The following is a 19,417-nucleotide window of genomic DNA, read 5'->3' as shown; positions in this document are numbered from 1 at the left end:
ATCTTTATTTTGTTTATTTGTTTTTATGTAGTGCTGAGGATCGAATCCAGGGCCTCGATGTGCTAGGCAAGTGCTCTACTGCTGAGCCATAACCTCAGCCCTTGGAGCAGCTCTTTGAATAATAAAAAACTCTAATTATTTTTGAGACTTTGTGTTAATGAGCCACAGCTTTTTTCTGTAGTATCCTAATAGAGAATAAAATGAAGCCCTGTGATAAATTATAGGCAGTCAGATGTTTCCAGATTAAGATTTTTCTATTAACTTTTTTATCACAGGCGCATACACGTGCCTGATCTTGTGTACAGATTACCTTAGGAATCAGAAAAGCAGCCGCAGACAGCTACTCTGTGAACCCTGTAGAGCATGCTGGCTTGCAAAGTGACCCCACATCTGCTCTTGACCACTCACAGGCCTCATGAAGTCCATGGTCCTGTTAACCCCCACTTTTCAGATAAGACAGTTGGGGCTCACAGTAGCCCAGTGGTGGTTTGAGATGGAAGGCCAAGACTGGCCCCGGCCTCCACCTCCCTCCTCCCGACAGTTCACACTTTCAAACACCTGAGCTCCCGATTGGCATTTGCTGCACTAGTAGTTGTGATTCTGCACGGGCTTTATTAGACATGTCGTGTGTGTGTGTGTGTGTGTGTGTGTGTGTGTGTGTGTACACGCGCGCGTACCCTGAGCCGCACCTTCGTGTAGACAGCCCCAGTGGGTGGCCCCAGACCACGCCCGGCACACCCTGAACCTGTTCATCCCTCGTGGGGCACCTGTGCCACTGCTAGAGAGGAGCACCAGCAACGGCGCCCATGATGGGCCCGAGGGTGGCCAGTGCCCGTGGCAGAGCGGCTGCCCACCTGTGGGACGGCCTCAGCCTCCACCTGCTGGTGCCCGCAGCCCCTTCTCATCTGCTCTGAGAAGCCACTCAGTCCAGCCCACAGGGTGGGAACTAAAAAATGAAGGAAAACCGAGTGGTGAGCTAAGAAGAGGGCTGCGGAGGAAGGACGGCTTGTGCCGAGCGTCGCCCCAGGGTGTGGCCGCGGGGGCTGGGGTCGTGGGCGGGGTGTTGGGGGCTGCACACAGAAGAGCTAGTGTCATGGGAACTGAGAACGTCCTCCCCTGGAAGGAGGAGACGGGAACAATGAGGGCCACCAAATGCAGCATCTAGAGAGGGTGGTGATCACGGATGAGCGCTTCAGGGCTGTGTGGGTTCTGGTGGGGCTGAGGGTTCCCAGGGCTGGGTGGTTCTGTGGGGCTGAGGGTGCCCTGGGCTGGGTGGGTCTGGTGGGGCTGTGGGTGCCCAGGGCTGGGTGGTTTTCCTGGGGCTGAGGGTCTCCAGGGCTGGGTGGGTTCTGGTGGGGCTGTGAGTGCCCAGGACTGGGTGGGTTCTGGTGGGGCTGTGGGTGCCCAGGGCTCTGTGGGTTCTGTTGGGGCTGCGGGTACCCAGGGCTGGGTGAGTTCTATTGGGGTTGCAGGTGCTCAGGGCTGGGTGGTTCTGGTGGGGCTGAGGGTCTCCAGGGCTGGGTGGGTTCTGTTGGGGCTGTAGGTGCCCTGAGCTGGGTGGTTCTGGTGGGGCTGAGGGTCTCCAGGGCTGGGTGGCTCTGGTGGGATTTTATGGACTTTCTCACCTTCCTTCAGTTTTTCCTGTTACTTGGTGTGAGTACTTGAAAGGTATTTTTAACTATAAATATTTCTATGGCTAGCGATGGCTAAATGGTTTAGAACAGGCACAAGGCTCCTGGAGTCAGCCCTTGATTCATCTGAGTGTCACCGAAGGTCCACAGCAGAAGAGAATGAATTCCTTTCATTTTCATTGTGGCAGAATTGGGAGCACAGGAAAAACCAGGAAGGGTCAGGAGGCCTGTGGACACCTAAGCGGTGAGACCCTCAGTCAGCAATCTGGGGGTCCAGAAGGCATACCTTTTAAAATATTCATGGAGGAGGATCATGGGGCCAGTGAAGTAGTGTGAGCAACTGTGTTGGCCAGCAGAACTGCCGTCGAGCCAGCAAGGTGTGCTGCGCACCTGCGGTAGGTCTTGGTTTCCTGTGTGGCCAATGTCCTCAGCTTCTGTGCAGAGCATCCTGTGGCTCCAGAGGTACCGTCCTGGTAAGGGGAGTTTCCAGATGACAGGAGGCAGAGGTTGCACGTCCCTAGAGCTCGGGGATGCCCCTTGCACCTCCCAGCATTGGTGAGGCCTGGTGTTCTTGGTTCCTGGGGTCATCCTGGTGGCATCCATTCCTGTGGTGGCCAGTGGGGGCTCCCTGGATTCCAAGCGGGCAGGGGAGTGTGCCCTGGAGCAGCCGTAGTGGTGTCCTCCGTCTGTTCCTTCTGCCTTCACATCAACCCCGGTGATGCCGTGTCTTGCCACGTTTCCTCCATTCTTCTTTTGACTCTCGGGGCTTCTTGGCTTGTCTGTGAACTTGGCTTCTGTGGCGTCGGGACCAGCCAGCATGTCCCTTTGCTCTTTGCTGGCCTCACCAGCGTTCCCAGGCTCTGTGCCACGGGTTGCCCACATTGGGATTCCACAGTGGTGCAGCTATTCCACAGTGACGATGTGCTTGTGTACACACAGCTGGCTTCCAGAGCAGAAGGGGAAGTTCCTCATAGGGACATTAGAGCTAATAAATGCAGAAAGAATGACAGAGTTGGAGATAGCATTTTATCTACTCACTTGTTCATCAGTAACTATTAAGGTGGGAGACTTTTTAAAGGAAGGGATGGGGCTGACCCCTTGAGCCTATGGATTGATAGTACATCAGTGGAAGCCAGGCCACCAAATGCTGTACCTCACAGCGTGACACAACAGGGTCACCAGACGTCTCCTGTGGGGCCAGTTTGTGTGGGGCAAGGAGGTGCTGACTGGAGGCAGGGGCATGTGGCTGCAGGGGGGGTCACGGGCGTGTCCTGGAGGGTGCTTACCTCCCCTCTTTCTCTCTGCCTCTTGGCTGCCCTGATCTGGGCAGCCGCCTTCCCCCACACCCTTAGCATGATGGTCTGCCTCAGGCCCAGAGCAAGAGTCAGCTGGTCAAGGACCGACCCCTAGAAACTGTAGGGCAGAATAAGCTCTACACTGTTAGGTATTTTGGTCACAGCAACAGAAAGATTACTGGTCACATGGTCTCTATTGCAATTAATGAACTCTGCTTCAAACATACTTGTAGATGATATGCACACGATTGTCTGGTTTGTGCCAATAAAACTTTCCTTTCCCAAATAGTGACCGGGCTGGACCTGGCCCGTGGGCTGCAGCTGCGAACTTCTAGTGTAACAGGAAGTACACAACAGCAGCTGTGAAGTGTTCTCGAACAAAACGTTGAACTTACATCAGGCCCAAGTTCCCAGTCTCATCACACTTTTTGGGAAATACGGGGAATAAAGGAACAAGTTAAATGGCATGCAAAAACCTGACTGTGGGACATTTCTCTAGGACAGACGATCTGGCATCTCAACATACGGATGCCTGTAGAAGTGGGGTGAAGGTGTGCCTGTGGGGGCCTGGGGAGTCGGATATAACAGGTGGAGGTGACGTGGTCGCAGAGCTGAGGAATGTGGGCTCTCACTGCTCCTGGTGGTTGCGTTAGCAGTCGGACCTCTTTGTTTCTTAATTGGGATTCCTTCTTCCACTTGAAAATCCCAGCTCTGGTTCTGCGCCTGAGCTCAGTGAGCAGCAGCGAGAGCAGCAGGGCCTGCCGTGGTTGTGCCTGGTGCTCCTTAGGCCACCTGCGTTCCTCAGGAGCAGAATTGAATAGTCTTATTGAACTGCTTGGTGGCTGAAAAGATTCCCGGTTGCTGTGCTGCAGGTGCCAGACCTTTTACTCTAAAATTATGGACAGGGAAAAACAAACAGAGAAAACAAACACAAAACAACAAGCATTTATCCTTTTCAAACAGCAAATCCATAATGAGCTTGAGATGCAGAGCAGCGAATGAGAACCCATAGCAGCTCACAGGGACAGGTCTGTGCAGGGGAAGGAGGGCTGGGGAGGGGGAGGAAACGCTCCTGCAGCCCAAGAGGGTGACTCATCCCTTTGCCTGGTGGTGAGATAATGCCACTGTGAGGATGATGTCATCCCTACCTGAGCAGCATTTGGACACAAGCCCTCTCAGGCTCTCAAGGAAAAACACCATCTGCTTCCTCATGTGCAGCCCAAGGCCTGCAGAGGGCCAGGGCGAGGTCAGCAGCCCAGTGACTCATCAGCAGCCAATTGGTGCCGAGCAGCGCCTTCAAAATGGCCCTTGCAGTCACAGCCCAGAAATGTGACATGACGACTCAGGATTGAGTCATCCTCCTTTTCTGTCGTTTTATGTTTTTCACTTAGTTAATGCTGTTGAGGATTGAACTCCTAAAATAAAGCAATTTTCTCAACATGGTCAATCATATTGAACTTCCTTGTTTGTTTAAACCACATTTTTGGGGGGCCCAGGAATTAAACCTGGGAGCACTTAACCACTGAGCCACATGCCCAGCCCTTTTCTGTTTGTTTTGAGAGAGGGCCTTGCTCAGTTGCTGAGGCTGGCTTTGAACCTGTGATCCTTTTGCCTCAGCCTCCCCAGCCACTGGGATTACAGGCGTGCACCACTGCACCCAACTTAAACCACACTCTTAATCAAAGCTGAGGGCTGGGGCTGTGGCTCAGCGGCAGAGCGCTCGCCTCACCCATGCGAGACCCTGAGTTCGATCCTCAGCACCATATAAAAATAAATAAATAAAATAAAAATATAAAAAAAAAATCAAATCTGAGTTTTCTTTTGGAGTGCACAGATCATGTTTGTGTGACTTGTGCTTTGCACCTACAAGCCCCATGTTCCCTTAGGACCAGCTGCTGCTGTGCAGGAGAGCCATCTCTCTGCTGCTGACCACTAACGCCTGGCCCCATTTGAAGAGTAATAGATGAAAAAATTAAGTTCCCAGAATTGTGGTGAACCTTCAGTTTATGGTCTCTGCATTTAATTATGGAGCTCCCACAAGCCTCTTGACCACCTTTATGTGTAACCTCACATCTTGGAAATGGTTCAAACTACAGAAAGCTGCAGAAATGAAAGTGGCAGCACAGAGAACCCTAAGCACCCAGATCTATACCTACCCAACCCCGGTGGTTTGCTTTTTCACTGATGCAAGGGCACTGTGCTCTCACTCTCTCTTTGGATCTCTCCCTTATGCACGACATTTGAGAGAAGTCAAACATACACCGTGGTGCCAACTGCACGCCTGTGATCCCAGCTGCTCCAGAGGCTGAGGCAGGAGGATCACAAGTTTGAGGCTAGGGGTGAGGGAGGGAGTGAGAATCAGGCAGCTTCTTCCAGAGCCCAGGGTGGGGACTGGAGACTAGGAGGGAGAGTGGAGCCCCTGAGGGAAGGTGGGGAGTGCCTGCTGCTCACCGACCGACCGAGAGGGCTAGCGGGCAGAGGAGCTGTTGCAAGGGTGGTGCCGCCCAGTGTGGGTTGGGAGGGGGTGTTGGGGTCTGCATACCACCTCACATTGCCTTTTTCCAAAGTTTGGGGCCTGGATGAGGAGGAAGCAGCTGTGCTGTTGGTTGAAGGAAAGCAGACAACTCTGCTCAGCCAGGCTGGGTGGCCTAGGCAGGTACCAGAGCTCTTGCTCAGGAGGCTCAATGCCCACAGAGCTGCCCTGGGCTCCCGGAACCCAGCAGGACATCCCCTGCTTGGCCCAGGTGACCACCCTCCCCACCTGGCCTTGGCCTGCTCTGCCTCTGTCCCACCCAGCTATTCATGACGGGTTGGCCGCCTCAAGACCTTGGGAAGCCCTTCCAGGTCCAGCATGGTGGTCAGACGGCAACCCTCCCCCCACTCTCTGCCAGTTGCCGCCACCTCAGCACCATGGACCCCAAGCACTCTGTGGATGGCCCCCCACGTCATCCAGGCCCCTTTTGCCCATGGCGCTGCATTCCCCCACGCGGTGATCTGCTTACCTACTGGGCAGTTGTCTCCCAATGGGAGTCCCTTTGGCTTCTCTGAAGGATGGGCTGCTGGTCTGGCCTGCTTGTCCCTCCTGACCTCCAGACTGCCCTGTGCGTGGGGCCTCCATGCACCTGTCTGAAGGGGAAGGACCCCTGAGCAAGGAGCGCTTCAGTCAGGATGCTTGGGGACCACGCCCTGGCCGGGCAGACTCAAGGAAGTCAGTAGGGTGGCCATGGGTCAGACCTGTGTTCCCTGCACTGAGTCTGTGACAGCAGCTGGCCTGGGTAAAGCAGGCCTGGAAAGTACTGCCTGTCACCCACGTAGGCAACGGCGCTGCCCTCTGCCATGTGGCCCTGAGCCTCAGGGCTCCCCAGGCTTGCTTGGCTATTCCTCACCACAGAAGGTCTGAGAAAGGCCAGTCCTGAGGGCTGTGGTGTGCGCACCCTTGGAGTGCTTGGCAGGTCTTCACAGTCACCCTGAGCTGATGGGCTGGCTGCTCCCTGTGCTGCTCAGGAGCTTGGGTGCTGCTCTTCCTTCAAGTTAAAGCCTGCTGGGCAGGTGGGCACACTGTAATCCTAGCACCTTGGCAGGCTGAGGCAGGAGGATGGCAAGTTAGAGGCCAACTCGGGCAACTTAGCAAGGCCCTGCCTCCTAGTGAAAGGGGCTGAGGGTGTGACTCAGTGGTAGAGCACTTGCCTGGTGGGCCCTGAGTTCTCCCCAGCACTGGAAAAGATAAAAAATAAAAGTCGACGACCTTTTTAAAAGCCAGCTTCTGTTTTAGGTGTTTGGGAATAAGGTGATCATCCCTTCCCTGGACGGGGACCTCTTCCAGTGGGACCGGGACCGGGAGAGCATGGAGACGGTTCCCTTCACGGTCGAGTCTCTCCTTGAAGCTTCTTATAAATTTGGAGACGATGTTGTTTTGGTTGGAGGAAAATCGCTCACGACATATGGCCTCAGTGCCTACAGTGGGAAGGTGAGTGGCCACGTGTTCTGGGGACACTGAGGGAAAGTGAGTGGCCATGTGTTCTGGGGACACAAAGTCAACATGCTTCTCTAGGCCTGGGCCTCTTCACCGCTGTAGTTCTGCTAGTAGGGGTTTCATAGCTGGTCTCTCTTCCAGCTTTAGAGTGATCATTTTACTCAAAATATTAAAATCATTCACTTGATTGGATTCCTTTTGTTTCCATCTTCAAATAATGAACCCCTTATGCAATTCCTATGTTTAGATATGTGAATAAGAAATAAGAAATGCTGATCTTGTATCCCGTGCCAGGTTTCCCAACCCTAATCACAGTGTCCCTAGTGGAGGTGGGTTGAGATTTTCCCCTGAGGACAGCATTTGTTTTAAAAGGAGAACTTTGAAGTAGGAAAGGGAAACTCAACCACGCTGAGATGGGGAGGAAAGGTCAGTAGCCACGCCTCTGTGTCCCCTGCTTTGCAGACGTTATCTTGACAGTTGGAGACCTGGGCAGCGTTCCTGGGGCCACCTGTTTCTATTCCCACCTCAACAGCTGAGAGTCCTCCCAGGGCAGTGAGGATGTGATGATGGGACCAGTGGCTGCCGTGTTTACCTAACTTGACCCTGTGGATAGCCACCCATTCCCTCAGTGAGGAACCAGTGATCCAACAGATGCTCTCATGTCTTGGACACCTCCTCACACATTTCTTTGATTTCCTTTACTTTTTAAAGTTGTGGAGACTTGTCACATCTCTGCCCTCCATGACCATCCCCTTCGCTGGCCTTGTCTCTGTAGGTGAGGTACATCTGTTCTGCCCTGGGTTGTCGCCGGTGGGACAGCGATGAGCTGGAGGAAGAAGAGGACATCCTACTTCTGCAGCGCACCCAGAAGACCGTGAGGGCTGTCGGACCCCGCAGTGGCAATGAGAAGTGGGTGTCGGGGCTGTCGCTCGTGGGCCCTTTGGAAGCACCCAGAGCAGCACTCTCGAGTCTCCTCCATGGGGGTCCTGGGACCCCCTATTGCCCTGGAAGCGGCTCCTCGCTTCTGAGACGTGGGCCTCCTGGTTACTTGCAGGGGCTGGTCTGACCTCACTGTGTGCTTCCGGATGGGGTGGCCAGGGCCCCGGGGTGGCTGCAAATGAGGGTGATCTTAGGTCCAGACATTTTTGGCAGAGCCTCAGTGGCAGGAGTTCTGAATGAAGAAAGCTCTTAAGACAAAGTCAACATGCTTCTCTAGGCCTGGGCCTCTTCACCGCTGTAGTTCTGCTAGTAGGGTTTTCATAGCTGGTCTCTCTTCCAGCTTTAGAGTGATCATTTTACTCAAAATATTAAAATCATTCACTTGATTGGATTCCTTTTGTTTCCATCTTCAAATAATGAACCCCTTATGCAATTCCTATGTTTAGATATGTGAATAAGAAATAAGAAATGCTGATCTTGTATCCCGTGCCAGGTTTCCCAAACCTGATATTCAGTTCTTTAGATCCCATCTTCATCGTTTGAGAGGGAGCCAGTTTTGTCCAGTCTGATGCAGTTCAGTTCAGTGAAGATCCCATTCATCCTCTCTCCCTTTTGTGGGCTGTGCATCTGCCCATGGCCTGGTGTCCTGTATCCGGGTGGGATGAGCTCAGCCCCCAGAAGCAGACATCTTAGCAGAGCTCCCAGTGACCAGGAAAGGGAAGGGCGGGCCCGAGGTCCACACTCCTTAAAGGGTGGGTTTGTTACTTACTAATCACGAGGAAATGTCAATGCCCCTGTGTGGGCAGGGGCCTGAACTTGGAAAGGGTAAAGGACTTGCCATGGCCCGTCCGAGGGGGACACTGGCGCTGGGGGACATGGCCTTGGGTCTGTCTCCTAGAAGACCCATTTGTGTGGCCTCTTGCTTGAGCTCCACTCACTGGCACACCACTGGGGTGTCAATTTCTCTGCCCATGGATGAAATGCGCCCTGATGACTGATAAGCAGACTGCATGCCACCTCTTTTTAAGGTGGCTCATGAATGTAAAGATCTGTCCATCTTTGAGAGACTGGCACAGCCTGTCCTTGGCTCCCCAGAACCAGTCTCTGCCGCGTTAGGATGCTCTCCTGGGCCCTCTTCTGGCAGGGAGCGGCAGAGCACACCTTTCTAGAGTCATTTCTGGTTTTTTGTTTGGGTTTTTTTAGTTAATACTAACTTTGATCATCTAATTAGGGTGGTGTCTCTCAGGCTTATTTTTGATGTATTCTTTTTAGATGTATATGACAGTAGAGTGTTTTAACGTCTTATTCTCCTCTTCACAAAATTCGTAGCATTTGCTTCTTTGTTTTTAGGAGAGTTCTGTATTGTTTGGTCCCTGTATTTAAAGTGTGAATTTCTAAAACACACCTTTGTGAATTTAAGGTGGAATTTCAGTGTTGGCCACTTTGAACTTCGGTATATTCCAGACATGGAAACTAGAGCCGGATTTATTGAAAGCAGCTTTAGACCCAGTGGGGACAAGGAAGAGTCTAAGATTATTTCAGATGTGGAAGAACAGGAAGCTGCCATGCTGGACACGGTGATAAAGGTTTCGGTAGCCGACTGGAAGGTCGTCGCATTCAGTAAGAAGGGAGGACACCTGGAGTGGGAGTACCAGGTACCCAAAGCCCCTGAGCTTGTGACTGTCTCTCCCCGCTTGGGCGACCACACCAACTGGGAGGGAACAGACGCCCCCTCCAACTCTCAGCTGACACTCTGTGCGTTAAGATGCGGGGACTCTCAGTGATGTTTTCTGAGGTGAAACTTCTAGTGCTGTCTGAATCCTTGGTGTCTCTTCTCTGTTTCTGCTTAGTTTTGTACTCCGATCGCCTCTGCCTGGTTGGTCAGAGATGGCAAAGTCATTCCAATCAGTCTCTTTGACGACACGAGTTACACGTCTACAGAAGAGGTTTTAGAGGATGAGGAGGACATCGTGGAAGCTGCACGAGGAGCCACGGAGAGCAGCGTGTACCTGGGTGAGTGCCTTCCCTCACCTGGCGGGGCCTTCAGGGACCACGAGAGTGTCTTCCCACATATAGTGAACGGCCTGTCATGGTCCAACCTGAGCACAATCCAGGGAGCACATCACCGGTAGACGTGTACCTTGATTTCCATTCCAGCTGTTCTCCATTTGTCCATTTCTGAAAACTTTAATTACCCCAGTAACATTCTTTTCATCCAAGACCTGTATTAGAAAGGCTTACAGATATTCTTCTTGTGTGGCATGGTATAAAGTTCCTCACACAGCCTTAGAATTTACTCCCATCTGCCACTGTGTCTGTGTTCACCTCTGTATCAGTCTGTTCTCCCCTGAAAAATTAGGATTTTTAGCTGGGCATCGTGGAACATGTGTGTGATCCCAGTGAGGTGGGAGGCTGAGGCAGGAAGGTTTCGAGTTCAAAGCCAGCCTCAGCATCTTAGTGAGGCCCTGTCTCTAAATAGAATATTTAAAAGGGGATCTGGCTCAGTGGTGAAGTACCCCTTGGGTTCAATTCTCTGTTAAACATTAGGATTTTTTTTTCTTCAATGCATACATGTAATTAATCTGAAAAAAAAATCTGGGGTGCCTCTCAGCAATTGAAAAAACCTTTAAGAGTGCTGGGCACGGTGGCACACATCTCTAATCCCAGTAGCTCTGGAGACTGAGGTAGGAGGATCAAAGTTCAAAGTCAGCTTCAGCAACTTAGTGAGGCTCTAAGCAACTCAGTGAGACCCTGACTCTAAATAAAATACAAAAAGGGCTGGGGTTGTGGCTCAGTGGTAGAGTGCCCCTGGGTTCAATCCCTAGTACCAAAAAAAAGAAGGAAGGAAGGAAGAGCCTTTAAGGACTTAATATCAGATGAGCCTACTTACAGCAACACAGCCACATCAATGTTTGTAGCAGCTCAGTTCACAATGGCTAATCTATGGAACCAACCTATGCCCCTCGAAAGGTGAATGCATAAGGAAAATGTGGTATGTATACACAATGGAATATAACCCAAAAAGGAATGAAGTCAGGGCATTTCCCAGTAAATGGACGGAACTAGAGACTGACATGCTAAGTGAAATAAGCCAAACCCAAAAAACCAAAAACTGAATGTTCTCTCCGATTTGTGGATGCTAACTCACAATATGGGGGTGGGGAAGAATAGACGTTCATTGGATTAGACAAAGGGAATAAAGTAGGGGGGATGGGGGAAGGAAAGATAATAGAATGAATCGGACATCACTTTCCTACGTCCACATACGAATATACAATCAGGTAGCTGTACATCATGGGCAAGCACAAGAGGGGACGCTGTGCTCCATGTATGTGTGGTATGTCCAACACACTACCGGCTTGTGTGTATAACAACAAAACCACGTGGAGTCGAGGGAAGGTGGTGGGGAAGGAGAAGGGAGGGAAAGGGGAAGTACTGGGGACTGAGAGCTCCTTATGTTCCATGCATCTATAATTATGTCACAATGAATCCTGATGTTATGTACAATTAAAAAGAACCAATGATAAAAGAAGAGTTATTTGTCTGTTTTGGAAAAAAAAAGAAAAAGAGGTTTTAATATAATAATTTTTTAAAACTCTTGAATCCGATCACTTGAAGTAGTGTGGCTCATTGAACACTTGGGATCCTATGAGTGCTGCCAGTGCGCCCCACCCTCATTCAGGGTGGAAGGCAAGGATCTGGAGAGAACGTGTCATGTGTTATGAGAGTACCTGGCTGAGTGTCCACGGGTTTCTGCTGAACTGGGGGGAGCTGTCTGGTGCGCATGCAGGGATGTCCTGCGTCTGGACTTACCATGGCAGCAGCTCTCCTGTGATTTCTGCAATGTGCTGAGTGGGCGAGAAGCACGGTGCGGGCCTGAGCCTGCTGCTAAGAATCACTGAGTCGAATTTGAAGCTTCAGCCATCTATCTTTCTTCTTTGAAGATTGCTATGTAGCATGCAGACGACTAGAATTGATCTAATTTTATTAATCAAAGTGAACCTTTTAAAAACATCTTTGCCTGATTGACAGTGTTCTGTTGGTTCAGGAATGTACAGAGGCCAGCTGTACCTGCAGTCATCAGTGAGAATCTCAGAAAAGTTTCCTGCAAATCCCAAGGCCTTGGAGTCTGTCAGTAGTGGAAATGAGATTATTCCTTTGCCAACAATCAAATGGAAACCCTTAATCCGTAAGTGAATTACCCACTTTATGTATTGAGACCTAACCCTGTCTTTGCCCTAATTTTGAATATTGCAGAGATAAGAATTATTGCTTACTTTATATTTTACCAACAAATTGGGAAGGCATTTCAGATATTTAATTATCACTTAGAGCATTTCTTCTTGGAAACAGCAATTGTTTCTGTAGAAGTAAATATTAATGAACTATTTCTCTAAGAAAAACTCTTATTCACTGACTATGCCAAACTAATGTTAAGCTCTTAACACACACACACACACACACACACACATATACACATATATAAACATAATTTGGTACTAGGGACTGAACTCAGGGGCACTTGACCACTGAGCCACACCCCCAGCCCTATTTGTATTTCATTTAGAGACAGGGTCTCACTGAGTTGCTTAAGGCCTCACTATTGCTGAGGCTGGCTTTTAACTCACAAATCTCCTGGCCCAGCCTCCTGAGCCACTGGGATTATAGGCATGGGCCACCAAGCGTGGCTAACATATTAAGAATATTTGCATAAAAGGTCACCTGGTGATCACACCATGAGGCCTGTAATGAGCTGGGCTCAAGCGATGAGCCATCTCTCTGTGTCTTTTCATTGCTTCTCCAGATGGCTCATGCTCTATGTGAGACACTGCTTTTGGGGGGCAGGAACCCTGGGCCGGGTGTTTGACATGTGTCTGACCTGAACATCGGCTTACCCAATGGATGGCACATGCGTTTTCATTAGTGGCATAACAGTTAATGTCTTCTCGTTTTCTTTCAGATTCCCCTTCCAGAACCCCTGTCCTGGTGGGCTCTGATGAATTTGACAAATGCCTTAGTAATGACAAGTTTTCTCACGAAGAGTACAGCAATGGTGCCCTTTCAATCTTGCAGTATCCATATGGTAGGTGTGATTACTCCTGAGTTGAAAATACCTATTTTATATGTTTTATGACTTGAAATTAATTAATAGAATTAAAAAGAAAGTAGGTTGATTGGAGCTGGGCATATTTTGGGCCAGCACAATGGTATGCACCTATAATCCCAGCTACTTGGGAGGCTGAGGCAGGAGGATCAAAAGTTTAAGGTCAGCCTGGACAGCTTAGTGAGATCCTACCTCAAAATAAAATAAAAAGGACTGGGGATGAAGCTCAGTGGTAGAATGCCTGTTTTCAATCCTAGTACCCTCACCTCCAAGAAAAAGAAATCTTGAGGGAAGATTGAGCACTAATTCTTGCATTTAAAGGATTGAATTAGTAATGAGGTCACCAATTAAATTTTTTTTTCTAATGTTGTTTATTATAAAGAAAGCTTAAGATGCTTGTGTTATAAGGGGAGGGGGGATAGTAGGGGATAGGAAAGGTAGCAGAATACAACAGTTACTAATAGGGCATTATGTAAAATTGTGGATGTGTAACCTACATGATTCTGCAATCTGCATTTGGGGTAAAAATTGGGAGTTCATTCATGTGTAGCGAATTAAAAAAATTAATTAAATTTTAAAAAATGACAAAAAAAATTGGGAGTTCATAACCCACTTCAATCTAATGTATGAAATATGATATGTCAAGAGCTTTATAATGTTGTGAACAACCAATAAAAAGAAAAAAAGAAAAAAAAAGATGCTTGTGTTATAAAGGAAAATGCCCGTATTTAAGGAGAAAGAAGGGTAGGGTATGCACTTAGTGGTAGAGCGCTTGCCTGCCATGCATAAGGCTAGCACCGCAAAGAAAGACAAAGTAAGGCAAAGGAAGATGTTTGACCAGAGGAGAGATGAATTTTTAAAGGAACTGGTGTTGTGGACAATGGATAGTCTGAGAAAGACGGCTTGTTGGGTTCATCTTAAATTCTAAAAGCCCTTCAATGCTTGCTTTAAAGACAACGGGTATTACCTGCCCTACTACAAGAGGGAGCGGAGCAGGCGGAGCACGCAGATCACCGTCAGGTTCCTGGACAGCCCCAGCTACCCCAAGAATGTCCGCAGGAAGGACCCGGTGCTCCTCCTGCACTGGTGGAAGGAAATCGTGGGGACGATCCTGTTCTGCATTGTGGCCACCACTTTCATCGTGCGCAGGCTCTTCCACCCTCAGCCACACCGGGTGAGCGGGCGGAGCTGGCTGCTCTAGGGCTGGTCGCGTCACCTGGCCGCGAGAGGGCGCTGCGGGGCCTTGTGCTCTGGCGCCTGCGCACTGGGCTCCGAGGCACCTGCAGCTCCCAGGCTGCGGCAGCCAGCTTGATGCTGTACCCAGTTCCACATGGTGCTTGTGCACTGGAAGTGGAAGACATGACAGTAAGGACTTGGCAGTGCCATTATGACCATGGGACACTGTCCTGTGCTCCTGACACTGGTGCCGTGGGTTCCAGCACCCCCTCTCCCTGCTCAGCCCGCTGCAATCTGGCTGCTCCCATGCCTCTGTGGCTGCTCTCGCCTGGGCTCTGGAAAAATCTTTTTAAATGTAGTGGGTGAGCATTTCCCATCCTTCTCTTGACACTTTGAACACCTTCCTGCCACCTCCCCTGCCTGAGTCCCTTGGCACTGCTTTCCCCTGCTTGGTCATGTGTGGGTCCTCAGGTTGTCCTCTGCCTCTTTTGGTCACCTTCCTGTACCTCCTCTCTGTATTTCACAGTCTACAGTCACAGTAGACTGTGAAATAACTTTCAAGTTACAGTCTTTTCTTTCCTGGGGCCTTGGGTTCCACCTGTAGCTTGGGAGGAGACCTCCAGCCCTGAGCCCCACCTGGTGCTCCAAGCACCTTATGAACATGACCCTAGATCCCTGCTCCCTCCAGAGCAACTCCCAGTAGGAGCCCTGGAGCCCCCAGCACGGACCCCAGGCGGCCTGATTCACACTGCTCCCAGCACCTGGTGCTGTGGGCACTCTTCCCTCACGAAATGCTCAGCCATAGTCACCAGGGCCAGAGTTGCACTCTCATCAGTCCCCAATCCTCTTCCTCCTAAATATCTTAAAACTTGTGGTCTTCTCCGTCTCCTAGTATCTGATTCCCTGAAGCAGACACTCACACTGAAGTTGCTCACACTGACCTACTCGGCCCTGGTCCCTCCTGGCTACACCTAGCTCTTGCTGCCTTGGCTGCTTCAAAACCCTGGTGCAGGGCTGGGCTGAGTGGTGAGGCCCTGGGTCTGATCCTCAGCACTGCATAAACATTAATATCTGAAATAACGGTGTTATGTCCATCTACAACTAAAACAACAACAAACCCTGATTATGGACCCCTCATGGCTGCTGGGGAAAAGACCAACCTTCATCCATTTCACTGTGCACCACCTGTTCCCCGCTGTCTTTACCAGTACCCCTCCGTTTTTCTCCCTCCCCCCTTCCCCCTCCCCCTGCTCTGCTACTTGCCCAGTTTCTTTCTAACCCTCCTGAGGATCTTGCCTCCTGTTCTCCCCTCCCGGGAGGCTAACACCTACATGTCCCTAAGCTAGAAGGGGGTTCTGGGGTCCTGAGTCAGCTCCTGCCTCTGGGACACACACTGCCCTCCTCCAGTAGAGGGTGTTAGGTGATGCCTGACTGCCTCCTCGAGGGCTCACCCCCAGCCCCATCCTCCCAGTCCTCCTGCAGTGGCCAGCGTGACAGAGCTCAGCACAGACTTGCTGGAGGGCTTGGTGGCTACGCTGACAAGTCACAGTCATCCTCTTGACCATGGGTCTTGGCAGGAGGTGGGTGAAGACAGTGCCAGGCTCAACTTGCTGTTGCTGGAGGCACTTTTTAAAAAGCCTCCACAAAATTGGTCAGGGAAGAAGTGAGCCTCGCCTCCTGGAGTCCGGTCCATACCCATGTGTGCCCCTTCTCTTTACGCCTGCTTGCTTGTTAAACGCACAGGTGACATGCCGACATGGTAGAAACAGACTAGATGCATGGCAGCTGGAAGATGAGCTTATTTTTTTTTAATCCTGATAAAGAGAAATGCTGTATGTGGTGCTTTTATATTGACTTTATTTTTCTCAGCTGCTTATTTTTCTTTTTTTTTTTTTTTTAAGAGAGAGTGGGGGGGGGAGAGAGAGAGAGAGAGAGAGAGAGAGAATTTTTAATATTTATTTTTTAGTTCTCGGCGGACACAACATCTTTGGTATGTGGTGCTGAGGATCGAACCCGGGCCGCACGCATGCCAGGCAAGCGCGCTACCGCCTGAGCCACATCCCCAGCCCCAGCTGCTTATTTTTCGATGCTGTTTATAACCTGAGATCGTAACCAGCTTGAGTTCAGATTTGTATTAACAGTGATTTTGTTTATAATCTGAGATCGTAGCCGACTGAGTTCAGGTTTGTACTAATAGTGATTCTGTTTTTTACCTTATCAGCAAAGGAAAGAATCTGAAACTCAGTGTCAAACTGAAAACAAATATGATTCCACAAGTGACGGGGCCAGTGCCAATAGCCGGAGTGACACAAAGAGCTCGGGATATGTATCACGGTAAGAGTCTGAGGGCATGGGCTTCAATGCAGCTTCTGATGGTGGACAGACCTCCAAGGTCGTGTGCAAGCGTGAAGCAGTGTGGATCTCAGCCGGCACCTTATTCTCTTTTCTTTTTTTTTTTTGTGGTGCTGGGGATTGAACCCAGGGCCTTGTGCATTCGAGGCAAGCACTCTACCAATTAAGCTATATCCTCAGCACCTTATTCTCGTTTGGTCCCCCATGACCTGGGTCGGCCTGGATGGTGCCCCGTGGTGATTATCAGATGCTTTGGAATATGATGGAGGTCTCCAGATGCTCCTTGAACTCAGCTGCTTATTTCCTCTTTCACTCTGGTAGGAGGCGGGGGGGGGGGGGGACACTAATGGAACAGGTGCTTGTAAAAGCAGAAGAGAGGTGGCTAGCTAAGGGGCGGGGTGAGACCACCAAATTCCATGCATACAGCTGACCCAGTGACACACAGTTGGCAAGAGCCACTTCTGTGCCCTTGCTAGTGCAGATGCCAGTGCAGGTCGGTGGCTGTCAGTGCCTGCACGGTGAGAGGCAGAACAGAACCCCTCACACTGCACACTGAAGCTGGCAGGGCTGTGTGGTGGACAGTGTGGACAGACTGGGCTGCAGAGCCCTTGCCAGGGTGACAAGCTGCCCTGGAGAAGGGCAGAGTCCATGGGGACATCCCTCAAGGCACAACGTGAACACTTGGGGGAAGCCATGAACTTGGGCTGGGGCTGACTGTGGTGGGTGAGAGGGCATCACCACGGGAATCTCGTCTGGATAGACTCAGAAAGTGCAGGGCTTTAGAGCCGGGGTGGGGAGAGCTCCATGTCAGCAGTGCACACGAAAATGGAATCTCCCTCCACCACTGTGAGGGGTGTGGTGATGGCTCAATAGGGCAGCCATGAAAGTGATGAACCTGAGGTTTCCTGGTGCTGCAAGGTCCCGGGCTCTGTTGAGAGAGCAAGCTCTGGGCTCTGGTCTCAGATCCCGGCCTCTCATTCATCATCTGGGACCTTAGGCAGGACAATACTCGAAAGGTCTGCCGACCGTCTGAGGGGGGCAGTCCAGAAGGGTGGCTCAGTGGCCCCAGGAGCAGGACAGGAGCTCATGGGCCTTGGCGTCCAGGGAGCGGGGTGTACCAAGTACCTCAACTGGCTATTTTTAGGAGTGCAGATTATCACTCCTTGTTTTCTGGAAGGTAATTGGCCCAGGGAGGGTTGGGACCTGCAGTGTCTCCTCCTCAACATGCCATATCCAGCTGAGGCAGCTGCTAAATTAGCATGGAGCACAGTTGTGAAGCTATGGAATATGACACTCGCCAGGTGCTCGCCAGGTCAGGGACCGTGGAGCATCCGAGGCCACGCTCCCAGGTGACAGGAGCGCTCTCCACAGGTGTGACCATTTACTGTGCACACAGCATTCACAGTTATTAGACCCTGACTTCTGGAAAGAAACAGGAGCGCTTTCCTGCACTCCTGAGCTGTGGCGGGAGGACAAGCGGTGAGATAACTATGCGTATGGAGGTTGGGTCGGGCTAGTTCAGGGCTCCATGTTCACAGAGCCGTGGGAACACAGGCAGGTCCTGGAGAGCCGACCAGCGGAGGGAGCTGAAGAGGAGAGGACAAACGAGGCAGCCACCAGGCATAGCAGAGGGCAGCAGCACTGACGGCAGGCAGTGAGTGACAGCAGGAGACCAGGCTGCATGGAAGAGGGCTGAGGAATACCCTGGGCTGGGCACATTGCCTGCCACAGCTTTGGTTCCTGAAAAGATTTCTGGCCAAAAAAGTACTTAAAGCTGGGCATGGGGTGCAGCCTGTAATCCCAGCAGCTCAGGAAGCCAAGGCAAGAGACTGTGAGTTCCAAGCCAGCCCAGGAACTTAACAAGGCCCTAAGCAACTCAGTGAGGCCCTGAGGGCTGGGGATGTGGCTCAGTGATGAGCACCCCTGGGTTCACTGCCCAGTACCCCAAAACAAAAACTACTTGAATAGGATGACTATATTTTTTCCTTACAATTTACGTGTAATGAAACAAGATTAAAATGAATTTAAATTGAGCATAAAATGAAGGACATAGAAGGTTACAGAACTAAGAATATGATGTTTTGGTAGATGACAGAAAGTATGGGGTAGGACTCATCAGAAATGCGTTCTCCATAGGAATGAGTGATTAACAAGGGCTTCCCTATTAAACACAGCTTTTTTATTTTTCACTAGAACATATATAAGGTTTTGTTTGCTTCATTTACATGAAGAGAAAAGTTCAGATGCAATTAATAGAATTCTGTCTATGCTCTTTAAAACAAGTTCTGCATGTTGGCTGGGCTCATGCACTCTACATGTCATCAGGTTGGACTGAGGCTGACCTTACTACAGACTTCTAAGCAACTCCCGACTTCTTAAAACTCAACCTTTTGTTTCTTCAGCTATCTAACGGATTTTGAGCCGGTGCAGTGCCTGGGCCGTGGGGGCTTTGGAGTTGTCTTTGAAGCTAGGAACAAAGTGGATGACTGCGACTACGCCATCAAGAGGATCCGGCTCCCCAACAGGTAGTGGACACCCGAGTCCTGCAGAATGTCCCTCCTGTGCTCCAGGCCTTTGGGGAGAACAGCCGTCCTGGCTGCCCACATCTCGGCCAGTGCTGCTGGGTAGCCAGCTGCAGGCCATACCTGTGCCGTGGGCTTTGCATCTGCTTGGGAAGCACGCTCTCGGACTTCCCCACGAGGACAGGTGGTGGCAGTAGACTTGAACAGACTGTAGCATTTGTTTTCTATTTTTTAAAAATATTTTTAGTTGTCAATGAACCTTTATTTACTTTTATGTGGTGCTGAGGATTGAACCCAGTGCCTCACACATGGTAGGCGAGCGCTGCCACTGAGCCTCAGCCCCAGCCCCAGACTGCAGCATTTAAAACACCTCTGACTATTATAGTAAATAAGGGGCGGGGGTGTAGCTCAGTGGTAGAACACTC

At 50.6% G+C, this 19,417-nt stretch overlaps 1 protein-coding gene across 1 annotated transcript in view; it reads left to right on the top strand.

Annotated features, from left to right (window-relative positions):
- Eif2ak3 (eukaryotic translation initiation factor 2 alpha kinase 3) overlaps positions 1 to 19,417 on the top strand; it is a 54,504-nt gene that overhangs the window by 19,455 nt on the left and 15,632 nt on the right. Inside the window, exons 3-11 of the mRNA XM_026409491.2 lie at positions 6,699 to 6,893; positions 7,675 to 7,808; positions 9,259 to 9,493; positions 9,689 to 9,851; positions 11,887 to 12,027; positions 12,799 to 12,921; positions 13,896 to 14,116; positions 16,340 to 16,452; positions 18,873 to 18,995. Coding sequence (XP_026265276.1) covers positions 6,699 to 6,893; positions 7,675 to 7,808; positions 9,259 to 9,493; positions 9,689 to 9,851; positions 11,887 to 12,027; positions 12,799 to 12,921; positions 13,896 to 14,116; positions 16,340 to 16,452; positions 18,873 to 18,995 — 1,448 coding nt within the window. The remainder of the gene's footprint in view (positions 1 to 6,698; positions 6,894 to 7,674; positions 7,809 to 9,258; positions 9,494 to 9,688; positions 9,852 to 11,886; positions 12,028 to 12,798; positions 12,922 to 13,895; positions 14,117 to 16,339; positions 16,453 to 18,872; positions 18,996 to 19,417) is intronic.

The sequence above is a fragment of the Urocitellus parryii genome, chromosome 12, assembly GCF_045843805.1.
Source record: "Urocitellus parryii isolate mUroPar1 chromosome 12, mUroPar1.hap1, whole genome shotgun sequence".
Taxonomy (NCBI): domain Eukaryota; kingdom Metazoa; phylum Chordata; class Mammalia; order Rodentia; family Sciuridae; genus Urocitellus; species Urocitellus parryii.
This window is presented reverse-complemented; position numbering and strand designations above follow the sequence as displayed.